A 22,347-nucleotide genomic window follows, 5' to 3' on the forward strand; every position below is an offset into this window, starting at 1 on the left:
GCTAGCCCGGGCAATTTAATGTCTCAATTTAAAAATTAATAAAAGGTCTGGATATATATAGTTCATATGTAAGAGTGCCCCTGGTGTCAATTCCTAGTACTGCAAAAAAGAATGCCAAATGGAAACAAAGCTGGTGTACAAAATCATTTTCATTTTTGGCAGTGGTGTTCCTCTGGTGCTGGGGATCAAACCCTGGGCCCTGTGCATACTAGAAGCTCTGCCACTGAGCTCCGGCCCAGCTCCACATTGCTTGTTTTTATTCAATATATCTAAAACTTTATGTAAAACAACAAAGCTAACTTTAGAAGGCCCACAGCTACCATCAGGAACAGATCACCTAGACTACATCACACTTGGAATGGGATCTTGTCCACTCAGTCTTCAAATACCGGATTCTAACAGGTTCCTTTTTAAATGAAGGCAAAATTTAAGTCAGGTGTTTTTCTCACTACCAAAAACAGACATTGTCATACATTACCCTCATAAGTTGAGATGGAGAAAGATAGGTTTAAGTCAGTTAGTAAAGAATATTTAAATTATCTAACATCGAATTTAAATACTAAGATGTAAATAATGATTGTTTGTTCTTATTGACAAATGATAGGACACAAAAGAATAAAGGCAGGATAGGTAGGAAGGAAACTTTAGATATACTGTGTTAATGTAAGCTTTATGTTTACAAAAGATGCTGTAAAAAGTTCTCATTTGAAACACGTAGCCAAGCTCCAGACAACATGTTTTTCTTGACATGGTTTATTTTAAAAAATACAGCTGAACATTTATCACAGATTACATGAAACTATACACAATGACATTCTCTCTGCATAGTAACCAACACTGATGTGTGTACTTGAATTTTAAAATGGATTATTTATAATCCTTTAAAGTGCAATTTATTTAAAGGTTTAAGCAAATCAGGATAAAAGATTTCTAATAAATGAGTAACATTAAAAAAGGTGATATATTCAATAAGTCTTTCAAAAATCAGAATCGATTTATATAGATGCCAAATTTGCTTGTGTTGTAATAACGACCACCCAGATGACTTTGTTGTTGAGGACTACGCAGATCCTCTAACAGGCAAGAGCTTTTTTGTGTCTGTTTCAATACATTCTAACTAAAATGAACTAGGAGTCCACAGAGTAGTTGTTCTCACAGCCCCAAGTTCTATAGCCAAAATGGGATTCCTGGTGGAGCCTGAGACTGTTAGGAACTCCCCCATTTTATTTGAGGGAAGAAAAAAATGTGAAGAACTCAGTGGCTTCTCTGACTCAGCAACATAACTGTGCTTTGGGCCACAGTATTAATGTCGGAGGTGAAATAAAAGTAGCAGAAATGGGAATTAGCTAAGAAATAATGAGACAATGCTTCAGAAAAAATAAGCTATGAGAGGAACATTTCTGATGGGGTAGGAGGGATTGCAACAGAAAGGCCATTCACTGTGGTGACGGAACATTGTCATTGCTTCTGTCTCTGTCCATTTCCTTTAAATGGTGAAAATATTGATTCCAATATGTGGCTGCCCCCAAAAGATGTCCATTAGCAGATGACCAGACTCCTTCACAACGCTGACAAAGGAACAACACATTTCTTAAGGCAGCAACGCCAGCTCCACTTTATTCTATTTGGAGGACGGCTCCCTCCTAACAGGCCTCTTAGCCAAGCATCTGCAGAACAGTGCGCGGCTTTACTGATTCCTCAAGGGCTCATCCAGGAAGAAGGGTCTTTAGCGGGTAGGAGTGGGGCGGACATGAATTCTTCCCTCAGTGTAAACAGGAAGCCTCAGCCAATCTTAGGAGCACTGTGGTCACAGGTTTCGGTTTTTCTCAAAGTTCCCTTTTGGAAATTCTGGATGGAGCTGAGCAAGGCCCCTCGGCTCACACCATTCACAGCCTGGGATGAGAGCTGCGCAGGCACCTCTGTGCTCGCAGGAGGCAAGGGAGCTGCTGGCGGTGGAGGTGGAGGTGGAGGTGGAGGAGGTGGAGGTAATGCAGATAGCCCTGTGGAGGCAAGGGGACAGTCAGTATCCACCTCTCCCCCAGCCCTGGGCACTGCTGCTGCTCAGACCTGGGTGGAAAGGACTGAGGGGAGACTGCAAATATTCTCCTCAGAGGGATCAAGATACCCAGTACTGTACCACTCTCTAAAACACTGAACAGAAAAGCTGAAGCATCAAAGGGTTATAAGATTGTCATTTGCCTCAAATATCAGATGAGAAGACTGTTGGAACAAATATCACAGATTACATGGCAACATACACAATGACATTCTTTTTTGCTTTTTTTAAATTTGAGACAGGGTCTTGATGTTGCTGAAGGTCTCACTAAATTGCCAAGGCTAGCCTCAGACTTTCAATCTGCCTCAGCCCTACTGAGTTGCTGGGATGACGGGCATTGGCCACCATGCCAGGCCACAGTGATCCTTAGTCTACATAAATAAGGTGCTGATCTCATTTTCCAAATTTAAGTAATGGTACCAAAAGAAGAGTTCCATCAGCCACTTTAGCCAGGTACAGGCAGCCCCACCCATTCTGAGCTAGATGTGTGATGCAGACATCTTTCTGCACAGCACTGAGCTACCTGAATGCCAATTACTCAAAGGGATGACTAGTTCAGTGGCTCTAACATGTGCAATATTTTGACGGATGTGATTTAAAATAAAATGATAAACCCCTGAGGATTCTCATCAAGGAACCAGCACCTGCTGGGTTATGCATTCCCCAAAGGAGTCTGTCTTGAAGAGTCATTTTCTACTGGGTTGGGTTAAAGAAATATAAAACGCTAATGATTGTGAGCAGTGTAAAGCAAGCACTTAAAGGGGTCTCTCCTTGGCAATGACATTCTCTTGTCAAGTGCTGTTCGGTAGTCCAACTGAGGAACTGAATGGAACTGTACCAGACATGCATCTCTGCTGGTGCATCAGGAGGGGCCAGAATGCTGAGCTCTACTTGGCAAGGAGGGGAAGCTAGACAGGTATCTAAAACATGCCCACCTCTAAGGCACATGGATATTTGCAAGTTGAATTTCATATTTTTGAATCAATGAGTGAATTGTTCTCCCGGGACAAAATAAATACTAAGTACAGAAATAGCACTACCTTACAGAACTTTCCTATGCACAGGGTTACTGGGTTTATGTCCTGTGAACCTGTGTCTCCCTGGAACTCTACTATTTACTGCTGCCCTGTCCTCTACCCCTGCTAGGGCTACAGCAGGGAGATATTCTGCTGGGTGGCTCCCCACACTGTGGTGAGCTATAGTGAGAACAGGAAAGACACCTGTATGGATGAATTTGTATGGATGAATGGCTTGGGGTGACCCAGAAAATATTCAAGTAAGTATATCCTTCCCACCAACTGTGACAGGCAACAGCTGAAATCTTATAATTCATAGAAAACCACTTACCTTCCTTTATATCTTTTACCCCAACCTAAGACAGTTAAAATTGAAGAATGATACAAAAAACATACACCCATGCTCTGCAGCCTTGGGATTCTCAATGATCAATACAAATAAAGATTAAATACAGACAAATGAACAAAATGTAACTTTCATTGATCTACTGGATAACAACTAATACATGAAGGGCAATTATGTTCTGTGCTGGCGTTGATTGTGGGAAGATGTTCCTGATTTTATGTCACAGGGTTATAAAAAGGGCTTTAAACCTGAAGTGACTGTTCGAGATGAGAAACCCAGGTGGAATGAGCGTGTGATGGAAATGTTCCTCTGAAGAGGACTTCTGGACGTGACCAGTGAAATGCCAGGAGAAGGGAGCCCTGCCCACTTAGGTGCCAGTGGCCAGAAGAGAGGACTCCAGGGTTTCTTCCTTTCAGCTTTGTGCTCTGACCCCTGGCAGAAGAATCACTGCAGGGTTAAGAATGAGAAGACAGACTCTGGCAGCCCAGAACTGGCCACCCAGAGACTGGTTATTCCTGAAGCCCAGGATTCTGGGGGGCTAGAGACAGGACTTGGGGAATGGGCTTACAGGTATGGCTGGCCATCCTGGCACAGAACAGAAGTGCCTGGCCTCATAGGGAACCAACTTGACTTTGGCCTCATTGTCCAGCATTGACATTAAGAGTGTAAATTACTACCACAGAGTTTGGAAGTTGTGGGGGGAGTTCAGTAAATATATCTTCATTTTCCCAGGAAAGGCTGAAACTTGCCATTTTGATCACTTTGAAAAGGTAGATATTGGAAATAAACAGACTGTCGAAAGTGCTGTGGGGTGATCTGTGACTGTAGCAAGGATGCTAAGGGCAGTGTGAAAGGAGAGCTGCCCACCCACCCTGATGTCTGCTCACAGAGGGTCAGACCGGCATCAAAGGGCCACTTTTCCTCACTAGGCCTGCAAGAACTAGGGCAGATCTTGATGTATACAGTCACATTCACGGAAGGCCAGAGCCCACATTACCAGCTCAGAACCCCCTCAGCAAGGAGAGGGGAGGCCTAGGAGTCAGAGGTCAAAACAGAAGGAGGCAAATTGCACTCCAGGGATTGAGTCTTGACAACAAGTTCCATCTATTGTCCCTGGTCTTTTCTTCTTGCCTTTTTAAGGTCACAAGCTTCCTTTAAAGGTCTGTTGGGACTTAAGCTACAATACACTGGTAACAATGGCAGGGGTGAGCTGTGGATGGGGTTCAGGAGCTATGAGGCCTGTGAAAACCTAGGAACAACTGCCTGATGTGTGTTCCATGTCTCAAATGCAAAAGCTCCTCCTGCAAAAGGTCCCAGATAGTCCTTTCCCCAGGTGACAGAGTAGGCTGGCCTCACGTTATGCATCTAGGATGGGAGACAGTCAGTCCTGATCTCTCCCAGCTCCCTTTCTCTTAGAAAAAATCTCTAAGACCAGTTACTCTACCCTTCCTGAAATCCTCTCCTACCAAACTCAATGGGAAACAGGCCGTCCAGTAGAGGAAAGCACAGGCTGCTGCCCCAAGAAAGTAGGTGAGACATAGGGAGGAATGCCATTCCAGAAACATGCTGGACAGCCTCATGGAAAGGACATCTAAATCCTCTGTCCTCGGGTCAATTTTAGCAGAGGGTAATTTACAGGTCTCTGTGGCTGAGTTCCTTTCTGGTCCACACACATAGGTGGGAGGCCAAGTGGCCACCAGACCACACTAGAGCCTTACCAGACTACCTACCACTCTGAGGAGAGAGTGGAGAGCCCCAGCCCCTGGTCCCCAGGTCTTGGGAACCACCTTCACTTTGACCTCAGGCAAAGAAGGAGGCTATTCCCAGGTCCCGACTAGAGAATTTTTAAGGAAGTTTTAAAAAGAACTGTTCCCAACCATCATCAGTTACGCAAGCCAGTAAGCTGTCTCCCTGGAACCCCAAAACCCTACAGCCTTTTCCTAACACCTTTTCCTCTAGATCAGAGTGAGAAGGGACCAATATTTCTGTAATTTGAGAGTCATGGTTTCCAAAATTAAAATACATCAAAATGCCATGCAGTCAATTAGCAGGTTTTAGAGCTGTATTTTATAACGAAAATCAGAGTGAAAATGAAGACTTTTGAAGGTCGTGATGGAAATGAAATGAATATAGATGAAGTCATTTGGGTGCTTTTTAAAGATGCTGTATTTCATTGAAATGTTCCAATAAGGACACAGTCTCAAATCTGCTCTGCCACGTGTTCATCACCTTAGTGATCTAGACACTTTGGGTTCTAGTCACATACAGAAACAGAGCATCTTTAAAGTTAGAGAAATTAGCATAGCTTACTTTACCGAAAATTCACGTTCAAAATGGCGCATGCTCTACTGAAAACAGCAAAGAGAAAGAAAGAGAGAGGGGACACAAGTCATTATTCAGGTTTTAGTGTCATTTAATCAAACAGTAACAGACAGTAAAATCAGACAGTCTGAATCACATGCTAATTAATCTCACTGCAAAACTAGGAGATACTCAAATTAACCACAAAATGCCCTGGTTTTTAAACCTGATTGTGACCCTTTTAGGACATGGGAAATCTAGTAATAGAGCAATCAATGAGTCACTTTCCTCTTCAGAGTCTTTCTCTCCTGAGCCAGTTAGGTGCTATTTTTATTTCTTTATAAGCATAGTGCTCACTTCAAAAGAGCCAGGGAGGTTCCTGGCCCTGAAGAGCATCAGCAGTGTACCTCATTCTATTTCCAAACAAGGACCGAGGGAAGGAAAGGAAAACTCACCACTTTTTAATTTAATTTAATTTTTTTGCAAGCAAGACTTGAAGTGTCTAAAATAGAGACTTTCTGAAGTTGGGAAGAGAAAAAGCATAGGGCAGGTTCAAGGTGGATTGCCTGGGTGGGAGGCCTCCCAGGCAGAGATACGGGTCACCTTCCCCTGGTAAAGCATGAATAAGGCAAGAAAGGAAGGAAAGAAGGGAGGAAAGGAAGAAGAAAGGCAAATATTTTTCTTGTCTTCTTTTCAACTGATAAGTTTCCAGTTTAATGTGAGGGATAATGGTTTCCCAGAGAGGGAATCTCAGAGTTCCTAAGGAACAAATTCCATATACTGCCTGGAGGAAAAATCCCCTCCCTGGAGGTGGACCAGGAACTAGCGCCCCCTGGGCGGTGCAGACTGACCACTCACACCAGGATGGTCTGGAAGACACAAAGGATGCTGGGAACACCTGCCCACCTTTCCTCCCCATTCTAGGAGAGTACTCTAAGGAGGAGGTCTTATACTAGGAACTGGACTTGCAAAAGGAGGAGGAGAGCTGGGAATGGCCACAGCAGGTGGCAGCAGTGGGCAGAAGAACAGAGTCAACACGTGCTTCAGAGTTTGGCTGCAGGGCAGCCCTGCTCATCCCAGAGAGTGCGCCTTTGTGTATGTGTGGTTTCTGAGAGACAGACAGATCATTCTTATGGCCAGACACAGCAATTTTGAGTCTACAATGGAGGTTTTAGGCTTTGATTTGATTAAGTAAATTTTAGAAACTTCAACATTCTAAATAAACTCATCTCTTTCTTCGTGCCTTAAGTCTTCTTTTCCTCCTTATTAGTCCTTCACTTTCTGTCCCATTCTTTAAGCCCCTAATCACTCTTCATGCCCACAAGGCTCTGCTTTGCTACCTCCAGCTCTCTGGAGTCAAAACTTCTCTTTTTCTCCACTCATTCTTATAGACTGGGTTTTCTACAAACTGTCAGATCTCCTTCCTCAAAACGACTGCTTAAAATTAAACTGTAAGCAACAAGGGCTAAAATTCTCTGATGACAGACACTTAGCTTATGGCACTTCATTGCTTATAGCTTTGCTGTGTACAGCATCTACCTAGTAAGGTGAAGGAGTTCTTTTAAAAGACAGCTTCAACCGGGCGCAGTGGCACACACCTGTAATCCCATAGTTCAGGAGGCTGAGACAGGAGGCTGAGACAGGAGGCTGAGACAGGAGGATCGCAAGTTCAAAGCCAGCCTCAGCAACTTAGCAAGGCCTTAAGCAACTCAGCGAGACCTTGTCTGTAAATAAAATATTTTTCAAAAAGGGCTAGTGATGTGGCTTAGTGGTAAAGTGCCCCTGGTTCAATTCCTGATATTAAAAAAAACAAAACAAAAAAAAAACAGCTTCAAAGAATAGAAATTATTTGCCCAAGATCACAGCAGGCAAGTAATAGAGCTAGGACTCAGGACTCACTTCAGGTTTCCTGATTCTATATTTCGGATTCTTTCTTATTTGTTTATCAATCACACAGGAGTGCTTTACCACTGAGTCCTTTTTATTTTTTATTTTGATATAGGGTCTTGCTAAGTTGCCCAGACTGGCCTCAAACTTGGGCTCCTCCTGCCTTAGCCTCCTGAGTGGCTGGATTATAGGTGTGTACCACTGTGCCTGGCTTGGGGTTCCTTCTACACAAGCTGAGAAATGTTTAACAGCATAGGCCCAGCAGTGCACCCTGAAAAAAGCAGGCACTCAATAAATCAGTTGGGCAAATGAACAAAGGTAGAACCAAGCTCCAATCCTGACCCTAGCACTCCCTACTGTCTGACCTTAGCTAAGTTCTCTCAGCCCTACTATAGCCTTAGTTTCTTTTTCTGTAAAATGGAACTCAACTGGAGTCAACTCTCATTGGAAAATATTAATGGAGAATAAATGAAACAGTGGTTACAAATAATTTATAATAGTACCTGACACAAAATAAGTGCCCCAAATATGTTAGGTGAGATTATTAAAAACAACAGCTTAGGGTCTCCTGCTTATTTAGGTTTCCTAAAACACTCATTTACTAATCTACTTAAAATAAAATAAAAAAATTGATAGCAAAGTAACAGAACTTTCTGCTCCCTAAGTGGGGTGGAAATGAGAACTTTTAACCCGCTCAGCTCTATGAAAACAGAGTATAAACACTAGTTGGTGGCATTCACCATGACACAAGTCAGGATAAAAAATTTTAAAGTTCTTGAAAGACTGACCTTCCTAGGGCAAAAAAATAAAATCTTTAGAAGAACAAAAAAGTGTTAGGAATGTTCTCACTGAGAAAAATAGGATCATAGTAAAAGTATTAGAGAATGTCACCCTGCCCAATGGAATTGCCAGCCTTAGGGAAATTATATTCCTCCACCAATTTATTAAGGAACTCAATAGACCCCAAGGCAGGAGCTAGAGAGAAAAGGGAGTAGCCCCCTCCATTTAGAAACATCTGCCCCATCCAGAAAGTAACCGATAATTAGGTCACACTTAGCTACCTTAAATGTACCCGTAAAACTGAGGCTTTCCAGAAGAGAAGCACTGCTGCCTGCTCAGCTCACCTAAGCTGACCTATTGCTGTTGGTCTCTTGCTGAGTGAAGTGCCAGAGGGCAGAGTCCACACTGGGTTTGGAGTATGCAGATTAGAAGGAACTGTGACATGGTTTCTTCTAACTTTTGCTTTTCTGCCATTTACCGAGGAGGTAACCAAAACCCAGCAGTGGAAACCGACTGGTTCCAGGCCTTGGTAACTAACAGTGAATGGAGGAACGCATTTGCCTGAACTAGATCTGCCAATCTAGAGCTCCTGAGATGCTGAAAAGGTGACTCCATGAAGGCTGGGACCTTGTCTGCCTGTCTGGGTCACACAGGGCCACACACAGCCCCTGGAAATCACACGCTCCCTAAAATGCATTTTGAATGAAGAAACTCCCTGTGGGAACCCCATTTGGGGCCTGCAATGCTAGGTTGCTAGGCAAATGCTAAATATTATTTTTTATGAGATGTATTACAAGAAATGCCCAGCAGAGGTCAGAGTACTGTATTTGGGGTGACATCAATAATTTGATCAACCCTGAAAGATAGGAGTCCCTACTTGCTGGGGACTTCCCATCTTTGTCAGTTATTGTGCTTAGACCTCAGTGTTTTCCCTCTAAATCCTCAAGCTTCCCCTTCAGGGTAGGTACTGTCAAATTCACAGTATTACCTCCTGCCATTTCCACTCACCTTAGAGGAAGTTTTCCTAGTACCAACTCTAATGACAAAAGATTCCCCTTTTTCTTCTCATATTCTAAGTTACCTCATCTCATGCAAACATACTACTGTGTTAAATAGCTCCCATGTAAAGCAGAGGTAAATTAGAGACTTTTTCCCCCCAATCCAAACAAATTGCACATTTTCTATGTCATTTAAAGATGAGAATTAGCGATGAACTGTCCAGACACATCTAACACACATGGTGAGGTGCTCTGTGCAGTAGAGACACCTCACTTGTTAAAGGAGAGCTCATAGAATCTCCAAGTTAATGTTCTTAATATGTCCAAGTGGTATAAAATTAATATTCTAACTTTTAGAAATTGGCTCAACAATGTGGTCTGGACAGCGAATCTCCAGAAGTCTGTGATCAACCTAAACAGATCACCTCATAAAAGATATATCAACCTGGATCAGTATTTGGGAGTTTCTTTAAAAAAAATCTGCTGATAAAGACAAAGACAAGAATATCATGCCATGAGCCAGGTTCTTCATTACTCAAGAAAAGTCCTGGCCCAGAATATTCTACATAAGCCTCTGGTAACTGCTCTTAGCCATCAGGAAGCCTGAAGCAGGGGGTTCAAATTAGCTCCCTTGCATTTGCTTGTTGTCATTTCCTCAGGAGGGTCAGGAAGAAGTATTTGAGAACAACCGGAAAATGCTCTTGGTAGCTCCCGGATACTACCCTAAACAGTAATGAATGTGGTATTGTCAACTCCTGTATCAACCTTCTTTCAGAAAGTTGTAGGAACCTTTCCAAGAATCGTTGATGAGCTCTGAGTGAAGAGCCAGCTCCTCAGACATCTAGAACAGCTGGTTCATTTAAGAAGTGAAAGAATATATGCTGCTCCAGAGTGTTTCCACTGGGCTTGCAAAATGCTTAGAAAGATCTTTGTTCAAAGGGAAGGAAGCCAAGAAAGGATTATGAGACCATTCTGCAGAATCAGAGTTCTGTAAGTAAGCTCCCAAGCTAAATTCTCTCTCTCTCTCTCTTTTTTTTTTTTTTTTTGGTTGTAGATGGACCTTTATTTTATTTATTTATCTTTATGTGGTGCTGAGGATCAAACCCAGTGCCTCACACATGCTAGGCAAGTGCTCTACCACTGAGCCACAACCCCAGCCCCCAAGCTAAATTCTTTTTAAAATTTTCAAACAAAATTCACAGTATCTGATTTAATTCACATAGGTGAAACAAAGGCTAATGATAAAGAAATATCAGAATAATTAAATGCATTACAGAGTAGAATAGAGTGCAAGTAGTTATCTGGAAACCAGAAGACAGTGGTGGGATTTCGCACCTCACCTAGACAGCTCACCATTTCTGCTCTGACACAAAACTCAGATCATGAATGGGCTCCCTAAGGAGAAAGCTCCAGTAGGACAAGGCCCTGGGCAGTAGTGCATTTGTTTTGTCCCAAGACAAACTCTGACCCAAGGATCCTTTTGTGAGGCTTTGTAGCCAAGAGAGCAAGCTTGAGCCAGAGTGGTAAGTGGCCCCAAAACCAGTCCATTCCCTATGAACTCAAGCTTGGAAATGGAAACCCTGAGCTCTCCTGGAAGACACAGCTAATCTGCATTCCCACTGGTCTTCCCAGGAGAAGGCAGTGCTACCTAACATCGAAATGCCTAGGCCCAGGCACGAGAGAAAGAGCCCGCTTCTCCCATGGGTGGAGAGGAGGGAGTCACATGACCTTACCCCATTACTGACCTGCTGTAGAGGGTGGAGTCGGCGACGATGGGGATGTGAGAGGTGAGCTGGCCCCAGATCCTGCTAAGATAAAACACAGGGAAACCCTCATGGGGGACCAAAAACAGACATTTGGAATTTGGAACAAGCAGAAACCCATCACTGCCTTGTGGGCCTTGTAGAACAATGTGATAAAGGACAGAATATTCACAAACTGGACCCAAGGGCAACAGACTTTCATCCCAGTCCAAGGTCTGCTTTCTTCCCCAGGTCCCCAAAGGCCTGTTGAGTCCCGCTGCCCCCAGCAGCTTGACTAGTTTGAAACCAACTTTGTTTAATCAAAACAGCTTTGGAAGTTGGCAATAACTTCTCTTCCGGACCCAACCTCATCTCTGGGTAATGACAAATGACAGTGGTCAGAGCAATACAGGGAACAGAGAGGTACAGAACAGCCTGATGGGAACTTCTCCAAGGAAAACAAGAGCTCCTCACAGAATCCACCCAGCATTGCTTTCTATAGAAAGGTACATTTCTGAGCGGGTACGATCAATTAGACAGGGTCCAGCCTGCAACCTGTGGATCTTCCATGCTTTTTCTTACATGACATTCAGTAAATACAGTAAAACAGAATTTACAGTAAAACAATGTGCAAAATTCCACACATTGCATGCTTTTCCTGGGTCTAGTAGCCTTGTTATATTTCAAACACTCCCAAGTTCTCAGCATCTCCCTGTAGCTTAGACATCCCTAAAAAATAATCACACTGGATGGACAGGGACGCAGCCCTAGAAGCAGATGGCAGTTCCTACATAAGCCTCTTCTATAAAGACAAGAAGCCCCACCCTCCTTGCACATGGAGTTCCTAATCAAGAGTCTCCAGGGCTGATGGGCACACACCCCAAAAAGGAGGGCCATCACCTTTTGCTGTTGTGGTTAAGCTCACAGCCATGACCACACTCCCAATCCCTTCCCTCATGGACACTGCATGCTGAGAGACATCCTAATTAAGACATGCCTTCCTCTAGCTTCCCTTATTTGCAATATTCCTTTAGCTCCCTATAAAATATGAGCTTTCTACTGAAATAGGAGGTAAAACTCTGGGCTGGGGATAGAGCTCAGTTGGTAGAGTGCTTGCCTTGCACAGAAGGTAAAATTCAACGTGTGCTACTTTCACACTGTTTGTAGTGCTGACAGATTTTAACTGAGAGAAGACCGAACTTGGGTCCCAGTAGTGTCTCCCGGTAATCTGTACATTTCCTTCAACAACCCTTACTTCACTTTTCTCTCAGTTTTTTCTCCAGCCCAGGCAGATATCCTCTTGGCTGACTTCACCCAGGAGAATGAGGCATGACCTGTAAAGATCCTCACTTTCCTCCACCATTTTCTTTTTTTTGGTGCTGGGGACTGAATCCAGGGCACTCAACCACTGGGCCACATCCCCAGCCCTCTTCCCCACCCCCTCCCCAGGAGAAAGCATATTAATTCTATTTGATGTTAATACTTTTAAGTGGCATGGAGTTTCCATAGAAAATAAATGATAAGCCCAAGAAAGCCCTTAGACTTAGGGATTTATATACCATTTTAACCAAGAGCAATAAATTGTGGAGAAATGACTAGACAAAGGAAAGGAATTTCGACTTGTAGAGGTGGCACACCAAGAGAAAGTGACTCAGAAATACATGGGGGAATTAATAAAAGATAAGTGTTGTTTTAATAAGGTCTTTTTCCAGCTGCTTTTGTATTTTATTTAGAGACAGAGTCTCACTGAGTTGCTTAGGTCCTTGCTAAGTTGCTGAGGCTGGCTTTGAACTCAGCCTCAGCCTCCTGAGCAGCTGGCATTACAGGTGTGTACCACAGCACCTGGCAAGGCCTACCCCTTTGAATCATCTTGGGCTTTCTGGAATGATGCTCTTGCCATCCTCACACACCACTGAGTCCTTTCCTTAATCTATGCAGAGAAGCCCATCCTCCCACCATGTGGGGTGCAGAGGAGAGGGCAGGATTAAAGGTTCTTTCAGTTAATGAAGCCTCTACGGAAAGATAGGATTCCTTGCATTTTAAGTAGGGTCTGTTTTACTTCCATGGCGAATGCTCCTGTGTAGGTGGCTGATTAGCCAATGACAATGAAGAAGCAGAGCTACCTAATAACCTCTGAGATCCTCTAGCACTTGAGTTCTGAGGTCATGAATGCTGTCACAATCCTTCATCAGGATCAGAGTTCTTCTGTTTTCTGTATGGGTGCCCAGTCTACGCCCACAAGAATCCAAAACCTCTGGACCAACCACAGGCACCTGACCTTGACCTCTGACTCTTGGGCCCTACTAAAATCTATAGCCAGTTACCTGAATTATTAGAGTTGCTGTACTTTGCTGAATGCTCTTCACTATTTTCAATAGCAGATCGTTTCGACTTCTTTAAAAGAAAGAAGGGAGCAAAGAATAAACATGCTGAAGCTGAGAGTTAGAATAAAAAATTTTCCAGACATACCGTTAAACTAGCTACAAACAAGGTCATATTTGGCCTCATAACTTAGCACAGTGAAGAAGCCACAAGCCAAAACGAAAGAGGGAAATAAAACCCAGAATGCTGACTTTACTATCTCAGGCTGATCATTTCCACCAATTACATTTTGCCATAACAACCTCAGTAAGCCAGGAAACTATATGGTCCATTACACTGCTGATATTATGTGGCTTTTAAAAAGCTCCAAACCAGTCATCTGGAAGTACTTTCAGCTTTCAAGGAGATACAGCACAAAGTCATTAAATGTTCACCTAGAACTTTCCTCACACTAATCGAGCATTCACCAGGAACTCAGAGATGCCAGGCTTACCTTCCGAGCTAAGATCTTTCTCTTTTTTCTTTCTTCTTCAGATCCATGATGTGACTGAGCTCTTGTCAGTCTTCGATGCTGGTGAATCTTTAAGAGATCACAATCCACCACAATGTAAGCACATCCTACATAAGGCATTTTCCTAAAGAAAATCTTCTACAATATGCTTTGCCAAATCAAATTATTTGGATAAAACAATCAACAATCTTGTTTTTTTGTGTTTTTTTTTACTCAGCCTGCCTGTCTCCTGGCTTGCGTCTGAATGTCTGGGAGGAGAGTATGCCAGGTGATGCACAACTTCTCACTCCCCAGGTTCCTCCCTGCATCTTAGTTATTAATTTATTTATTGGTACTGGAGACTGAATCCAGGGCTTCATGCAGCTAGGCAAACACTCTTTCACCTGCGCCATAGCCACAATCCTTTTCATTTTATTTTAAGACAGGGCTTCACTAAGTTGCTGAGGCCAGCCTCAAACTTGTGATCCTTCTGCCTCAGCTTCCCGAGTCACTGGGATTACCAGTATGCACCATCACAGCTGGCCAGTTCCTGGTATCTTTAAGGCATGGACTACACATACCCCTAACCACCTAGCATGCCCTGATCATAAAGAGTGACCACCCTTTGTGCCATGTGTTTTCCCCCCATAGACTGAGCTGCTTGTGGGTAGGATTGTGAATATTTGGCCCTTTGTCCCAGTAGCCAGCTTGGAATGTGGTTGAGAGCAACCAAGCACAAAATGTTTAGGGCATGAAAAATCAGTCAAAACTCAACCCCTGGCCAGGTGTGGTGGTGCACACCTGTAATCCCATGGGCTAGGAAGGCTGAGGCAGGAGAATCCCGAGTTCAAACCCATCCTCAGCAACAGTGAGGCCTTAAGCAACTCAGTGAGACCCTGTCTCCAAATAAAATACAAAGATACAAAGCCAGGCTGGGGATGTGGCTCAGTGGTCCAGTGCCCCTGAGTTCAATCCCCAGAACCCAATAAATAAATAAGTAAATAAATAAAAAATAAAAACTCAACCCCCTGGCAAATACCATGGCAGAGGATGCAGACACTAAAGACCAAAAGGCCATGAAGAACTGTGATCAACTTACCTGTTTCTGTTCTTCAATTAGTCTCTTTTCTATACATTCTTTGGCAATTCTCAATGCCTCTTTTAACTTTGTGGGAATCTGAAAGAAGAAAAAGTACATCATTTATTGAATGAAGGGGCTGGAGAGTCTCCTGAATCCTGGAGTCCATGAGGAGTAGCTGATTACCCAGAGGAGGCTCTCTGGAATAAAACCAGTTCGAGCTGTCCACTTGAATGCTATCCCAGCCACATTTAGTGTTCCTAACACACTCACCTCTTGGGCATTTTTTAGCAATGAACACATAAAACTAAAACAGAAGCATAATCTACACTTTAAGTAATTCAAGTGGATCTCAAACTGCCAAAATAATCTTGAAGAAGAAAAACAAAGTTGGAAAGCTCAAACATCTTGAGTCTGAAAATAATGACATAGTTACAGTAATCAAAACAGTGTGATGCCAGGTGAGGTGGCACATGCCTGTAATCCCAGCAACTCAGGAGGTTGAGGCAGGAGGATCGTGAGTTCAAAGCCAATCTCAGCAACTTAGTGAGGTCCCAAACAACTCAGAGACCCTGTCTCTAAATAAAAAAGGCTAGGGGGCTCGGGATGTGGCTCAAGCGGTAGCGTGCTGGCCTGGCATGCGTGCGGCCCAGGTTCGATCCTCAGCACCACATACAAACAAAGATGTCGTGTCCGCCGAAAACTGAAAAATAAATATTAAAATTCTCTCTCTCTCTCTTTAAAAAAAAAAAAAAGGGCTAGGGACGTGGCTCAGTGGTTAAGCACCCCTGGGTTCAATCCCTAGAACAAAACAAAAAACAAAAAAACCCTAGTGTGATACTGATGTAAAAACAGACACCTAGAATAATGGAACAGTACAGAGAACCTAAGAAAAAACCCTCATATGCAGTCAAATGATCTTTGACAAGGGTGCTAAGAACATCCAATGAGCAAAGAACTGTCTTCAATAAATGGTGCTGGGAAAACTGGAAATCTTCATGCAAAGGAGTGAAGCTGAACCCTACGCCATTCATAAAACTAATTAATTCAAAATGGATTCAAGACCTAAATGTAAGTCCTAAAACCATAAAACTAAAAGAAAACACTGGATAAAAGCTTCATGACATTAGATTTGGCAATGACCCCCCACACACACACACCCAGTACTGGGGATTGAACCCAGGGACATTTTTCCACTATGCCAAATCCCCAGCCCTTTTTAATATTTTTTTCTAGAGACAGGGTTGCTGAGAGCCATAGTAGGAATGACGCATGGCATTTTTGGTTGAAAGGTGATGCCAGAAAGCCATTGAGATGATAATGGTTAAGATGTGCATTCAATTGGATATTAGACCCCTGCTGTCTGCCTCAGCCTGCTACTTTGGAGCTCTCGTGGGGACTCCTAGAGAGTTCCCATTGGTTGGGGAGGTGCGGTAGGAGGGATTTCTGGAGGAGGGATTTCCTGTTGGTGTGGTGTGTCCTGGGAGAAGGCCGCGTGCCTGGCATTCGCGGGAGTTTTGGAAATAAAGTTTGTTCCTGCTTGAGTGGCTTGTGATTTTGTGCCCAGCCAGACTTGCTCAGAGCCTCATTAAGTTGCTGAGGTGACTTGGAACTTGCAATCCTCCTGCCTCAGCCTCCCAAGCCTCTGGGATTATAGGTGTGTGCTACCATGCCCAGCCCTGTTATTTCTTAATTTATTAGCTTTTCAAACCAGGAGGAGTCCAGACCTGGAAAAGAGACACCCAGAGCATGTTGAACTTTTTGTCTTTTGTTATTGTTTTAAAAATTAAAATTAATTTTTTTTAGTAGGCCATATAGTTCAAAATCCAAAAGGTGTAAAAAGATACACACACAGTGAAAAGTCTCCTACCTCACTGCCCTCCTTGGGGTCAGCCAGTGTCACCAGTTTCCTGTGTAACCTCCACAGTCAATATATCTACAGGAACTTAGTTCTTCTTTTTAAAATCATATTTTTTTTATGGAAAGGGTTGCTGGCTTAGAGAAGAAGTGAAATCTAACACTAATCCCCAAATCCTAGGGACTAGAAAGTCTGGCCTAAGTGACTCCATTTTAAAACTCCAGTTTGAAACCTGCAGTCTCTCCTGGCACACCTACAGAGCCCTCCAATATGATCATCAGGAATAGCCCTGACATAAACAAGTCACTTCTCCCCACCCTGACAAGCTCAAAGTGAAGTCTCTGCCATGTTGTCCTCACCCCATAAGGGGAAGAGGCAAGAAAATCAGGGTGGGGATCACCAGACCAGATGCTTTAACCCCAGGGCAAATGATGTCACTGAGAAATCTGATGGCCGCTGACAGGGATTGGAAGGGTGGTCAGAAGCCCCCCACTTAGTATAAGTGATGGAGCAAAGGAACAGACATTCAGCCAGCCGACACTGATGCCCTCATGCTGAGAGCCTGATGACGGCCTGGACTGACAGCTCAGCTCTTCTCATCGTTTGCTTGGTCCTCTGCATCTTCCTCACTGCTTTCAAACTCTACAGTCACATCTTGACGGGGTGAGAAGGGTGACTTCTCTCTAAGACCCTCTCCTCAACTGGCTGTCAGCTTCACCCCAGGAGAACTGCCTTGGTTCCTCACCTGATCACCACGGTCTGAGTGAATGTGCATCTGCTGGACTTAAAGCCTAAGGCTGGAGACTTTTGTTCTGACGCTTGAGCTTAGCATGCAGAGGGAATGTCTGTCTGTCGTGAGCCTGTCATGATTGTGTTTGCAGTGCTTAGAATTAATCTAGAATTGTTTGCTGTGAATTGATCATGTCTATTGCAGTGCCTAGCATTAAGGATTGTCATTTTCTTGAGTAAGAACCTATAGAGTTAAATTGTATTGAGCGATTTGAGTGAATAAAGCATTGAAAAGGGCAAAAGCGTGTGGACATTCTTTATTTCTCCCCCTCGACTGCATAAGTTGCACCTTTTGACCATCACGACACTAGCAAACAGAGCAGAGGGAAACCTTTCTCACTTATACAATCTAGCTTCACTTTGGTTTTCTTTTCTTTCTTGCTTTCTTTGCTTTGTTCGTTTTCATCATAATAGCATGACATGTTTTTTTGGAAAACAGAGAGAAGACACAAAATTACATGTCAGCCTCCCGCCCAAATCTGCACGCAGGTGAGAGTTGGGACCTGAATGAGGAGTCTCAGTTGACCAATGACGACAGGCTGGTATTACTCCCCAGTGGGACACGCAAGTAGACAGCAACTAGAAGATTAGGTACTTGCCAGTGGCCACCTGTCAGTGGCTCTCAACTGGGTGCAGTTTTGTAGACCCTTATCTGGAATGTCTGGAGACACTGTCATGGTATTTTTGTTTTTGTTTTGACTTTCTTTCTTGATCTTTTTTCTTTTATTTATTTATTTATTTATTTATTTTTGGTGTGTGTGTGGTGCTGGGCGTCAAACCCAGGGCCTTACACGTGCCAGGCAAGTGCTCTACCACTGAGCTATACATCCCAGTTCTTGCCTGGAGACATTTCTGGTTGCCACAATGAAGGAAGGGCCTCTGCTTCACACCCTGCAGTGCTCGGGCAGGAGCTCCCACATTAAGGAATTATCCAGCCCCAAAATCAAATGCCACAGTTGAGAAGCCTCGCTGTGGGTAATGGCTGGTATCCTACAAGCAAAGCATTATTCTGGTTTTTTATGCTCTTCCCATGACACCATACCACTGCTTCCCCTGCAACTTCCTTCCAGACTTTTCTCTAGACACAGATAAGTAGTTTTACACAGTATATTTCATACCCAGCTTAAAAAAAAAACTTAGCCCAAATCATAATGGCTTTACATACTATTATAATGCCTTAATACATTTCATTTTTATTGGATTTACTCTTTTTTTTTTCAAATAAATGTCCTGGAGATGATAAAACTAGTTCCTAATTATAGAGTATTTAGATTACTTTCAATTTTTCCCTATTGTCTACCGTTTCTTATATGACTGAACAAAAAGGTAACTTTCAAGGCTAATTTATTTGTGTTTCATACAAAAAAGAAAAAAAAAAGATATAATCGCTCGCTTTACCTTAAACTGTGGTTTTTCAGAAGTGGTTAGTAAAACATCACTGAATAATCTGTAAAGAAAAGAAAGAAACAAAAATCCTTTTTAAACCAGGTATATTCCCAGAGTAGGATCAAGGCATATTAAGACACCTATAATACCTGAGGTCTCCCTTCTCCCACCACATACTCAGCCCCAGGCAAGCCACCACTCCAAGTTTACCGACAAAGGCAAAGCAGTTTACAGGCCACCCAGTGTGATCTCAGGAACTCCCTCCCCAATGGCTCAGGGGTATTAGGGAGCACTGGACCAGCTGTGTGGGGGAGATGGTTTCCCCACCATGGGGCAATACAGTATTTGGAAAAACAAAGTATTTTTGCAAAAATATGACAAATAATACATGCAGTAGATATTTCTAAATAAAATATCTGTTATTCTTTTTATTTATTTATTTATGCCTCAGAAAAGGACAAATTTTATTCTAGAGCCCACAAAATAAAGAGGAAGTGGAAAAGAATTGCCCTGATTGGAATCTAAGAGAAATATATATTTTTTCTAATGTTTCTCATGCATAATTTTAAAAAACAGCAGCTTTTGGAGAATAGCAATTCTCTCTTCCAAAGCCAGTCATTAAGAATGATAGCATGAGGGAGCTGGGGTTGTGGCTCAGAGGTAGAGTGCCTGCCTAGCATGCATGAGGCACTGGGTTCAAGCCTCAGCACTACATAAAAATAAAATATTATGTCCACCTATAACTAAAAAATAAATATTAAAAACAAAAACAAAAGCATGAGGAATTCTGAACTGCTTTGATGAAAATGGCTGCTTGGTATTTGTAATGTTTTGAACAACCAATTAAAAAAAAAAAAAAAAAGAACAATAAATAAATAAATAAATAAAAGGAACCAATTAAAAAAAAAAAAAGAAAATGGCTGCTTGGATAGTGCCCATTTGACCATTCCCTACTTTGTAGAGACAGGAAATTCATCCCAAGCAGAAGCCACAGGACTGCCTTTTCCTCAGAAGACTCCCCAACCTCCTGACCCTCCCCTGCCAGGCCTCTATTTACTTCCAAAAAACACATTTAATTGAACATAAATTACCCCTCGCCCTGGGCTCTTGTCAAGGCTGAAGCCCACAGGATGGAGACTTGGGTGAAGAAAAATATATTTGGATTCACTTTAGAACTAGAAGACTGGGAGGAAAATGGAAGTGCTTTGGAGAAGAGAGTACAAATGCAAAATCAAGTAAATGAACAGGCTGCCTCCTCCCTACAAATGCATTTTGTTATAAAACTTTGGGTGGAAATTACTTGGGTTTTTTGTTTTGCTCTTGATACTGGGGATTGAACCCTGGGGTACTTTACCACTTAGCTATATACCCAAACCTTTTTATCTTTATTTTGAGACAGGGTCTTGCTAAGGTGCTGAGGCTAGCCTCAAACTTGAGATCCTCCTGCCTCTGCCTCCCAAGTTGCTAGGATTATAGGCATGTACCACTATGCCCAGGTGGAAATTACTTTGCTTTCTCAACTGGATCCATTTTTCCATATGCATGCATATTTTTATTAATGGCTGTGGGTCTGGACATAGATGCTCCTGGATCTGTGGAATCCACAGGGCAGGTTTGTTTCTACCATTCATCTGTCTCCCCAGGGACCAGGACCGCTCCTGGCCTACAGAAGGTCCTTTCTAAACACTCATGAGAATAATGAACAAGGAATCTGAAGTTATACACCTTCTTTGAACTTTGCTGCACACTCTTCAAATTGTCCCTTGCCTCCTTTGCCTCTGTTATTGTTTCTGAATCCATCTGTTACACAACAAGCTGGTACAGACAAAGCAATGGGCCTGGGAAACTCCACTCCCACAGTTTCCCAGGTGGAAGTGGCAAAGCTGGGATCCACCTTAGGTCTGTCTGACTCCAGCCACATCCTTCTTAACCTTAGCTTAGCTTCTTCTCCATAAAAGAATAGAAAATGTACCTAAAAGAAAGGCCCCAAAACACTACATCAACTGCTTTGATGAAGTAATCTCTCAGGAGGTTGAGGCAGGAGGATCTCGAGTTCAAGGCAGACTCAGCAACTTAACGAGGCCCTAAACAACTCAGTAAAACCCTGTCTCTAAATAAAATATAAAAAGGGCTGGGGATGTGGTTCAGTAGTTAAGTGCCCCTGGGTTCAATCCCTGGTACCAAAAAAAAAAAAAAAAAGTATTGTTAATTCTGTTTAAGGGAGAATGTCTTCTGAATGCACAGCCCTTAGCGCAGTGCCCGATACAGGCTAGAAGTTCAACAAATAGTACCCAGTGAGGAAATGAGCAAACAAAGCTCAGAAGCCCAGAAATACATTGCCTTCTCCTAAAGGGCAAACCTCCCAAGGCCCTGTGCTTGCGAACTACCCACAGCTGGGTGCTAACTGACACGCTCAAACAGGTTAGCAAGGAGAGGGGCTTGAGAAGGCCCTCCTTTGGCATTCCTAAGTTTGGGGCTTCACATGTACACACACACACACACACACACACACACACAATGCTAAGGCTGACAGAGGAGAGACACACATAAAAGAACATTAATGTTCAAGGACAACATGAGAGAGTGAGGAGGACATGGTATCATGTTGCAAGTGACCATGAGCAAGCAGGTCACTTCAACTCCACCGGGACCACAATTCAGTCCTTAGTACAGTACCAGGCACAGCGGTCTGGTGTTCAACAGTTATCAAGGTGACAAGTAATGCATATAATTGACTTACGGCATCTGTAAGAGCCGGGAGACGGTAGGCATGCCATTTTTACAGGCGTCACAAGACAGCGTAGACTCCAACACGGCCACTTGAAATGAACAGATACACATTTTAGTTCCACAGAACACGTTGGCAAATCCACTTGGTGATGAAAAGTTTGACACGGCTTTGTAATAACTGTCTGAAGGCTGATCAGGACAGTGTCAAAACTCTTCACACACAGACAGATGGCATACATGGGGGGAGGGGGGATGCTGGCAACACTCGTGTTCCCAATGACTCAAAAGAAATGCCTCAGGAGCCACACGCTGACAGAAAGCCAAGTGTATTCCAAAGATAATTGGGACTCGTTCATAAAAAGTGTTTATTCTCTCAGAAAAGAAGTAAACCCTACACAGAAGCACAATTTGGAACTTGAAAGTCATTTTGCTGCTTGCCTGATTTAAATCAAAACCAGCACACGAAATGTCAGCTGTTGATACCTCGTTATCCACCACCTTGGATGGCATCAAAAACAGCAGAGACTTTCTATCTGAAGGTCACTGTTCAGTTTTGACTGTTCAAACT

General features: G+C 43.1%; 1 protein-coding gene across 2 annotated transcripts in view; it reads right to left on the bottom strand.

Moving 5' to 3' along the window:
• Positions 1 to 734: 734 nt before the first annotated feature.
• Pxk (PX domain containing serine/threonine kinase like) overlaps positions 735 to 22,347 on the bottom strand; it is a 74,925-nt gene continuing 53,312 nt past the window's right edge. Inside the window, exons 12-18 of one of the 2 annotated variants that reach the window (XM_076871225.1) lie at positions 21,790 to 21,868; positions 19,062 to 19,110; positions 15,038 to 15,115; positions 13,942 to 14,028; positions 13,451 to 13,520; positions 11,130 to 11,189; positions 735 to 2,000 (exon numbers count right to left, since the gene is read on the bottom strand). In XM_076871225.1, coding sequence (XP_076727340.1) covers positions 1,783 to 2,000; positions 11,130 to 11,189; positions 13,451 to 13,520; positions 13,942 to 14,028; positions 15,038 to 15,115; positions 19,062 to 19,110; positions 21,790 to 21,868 — 641 coding nt within the window. In that variant the 3' untranslated portion in view covers positions 735 to 1,782. Of the gene's footprint in view, positions 2,001 to 11,129; positions 11,193 to 13,450; positions 13,521 to 13,941; positions 14,029 to 15,037; positions 15,116 to 19,061; positions 19,111 to 21,789; positions 21,869 to 22,347 lie in introns of both variants that reach the window. The other variant, XM_076871140.1, reaches the window with a different exon arrangement.

This window comes from Callospermophilus lateralis, chromosome 1 (genome assembly GCF_048772815.1).
Source record: "Callospermophilus lateralis isolate mCalLat2 chromosome 1, mCalLat2.hap1, whole genome shotgun sequence".
Classification (NCBI taxonomy): Eukaryota; Metazoa; Chordata; class Mammalia; order Rodentia; family Sciuridae; genus Callospermophilus; species Callospermophilus lateralis.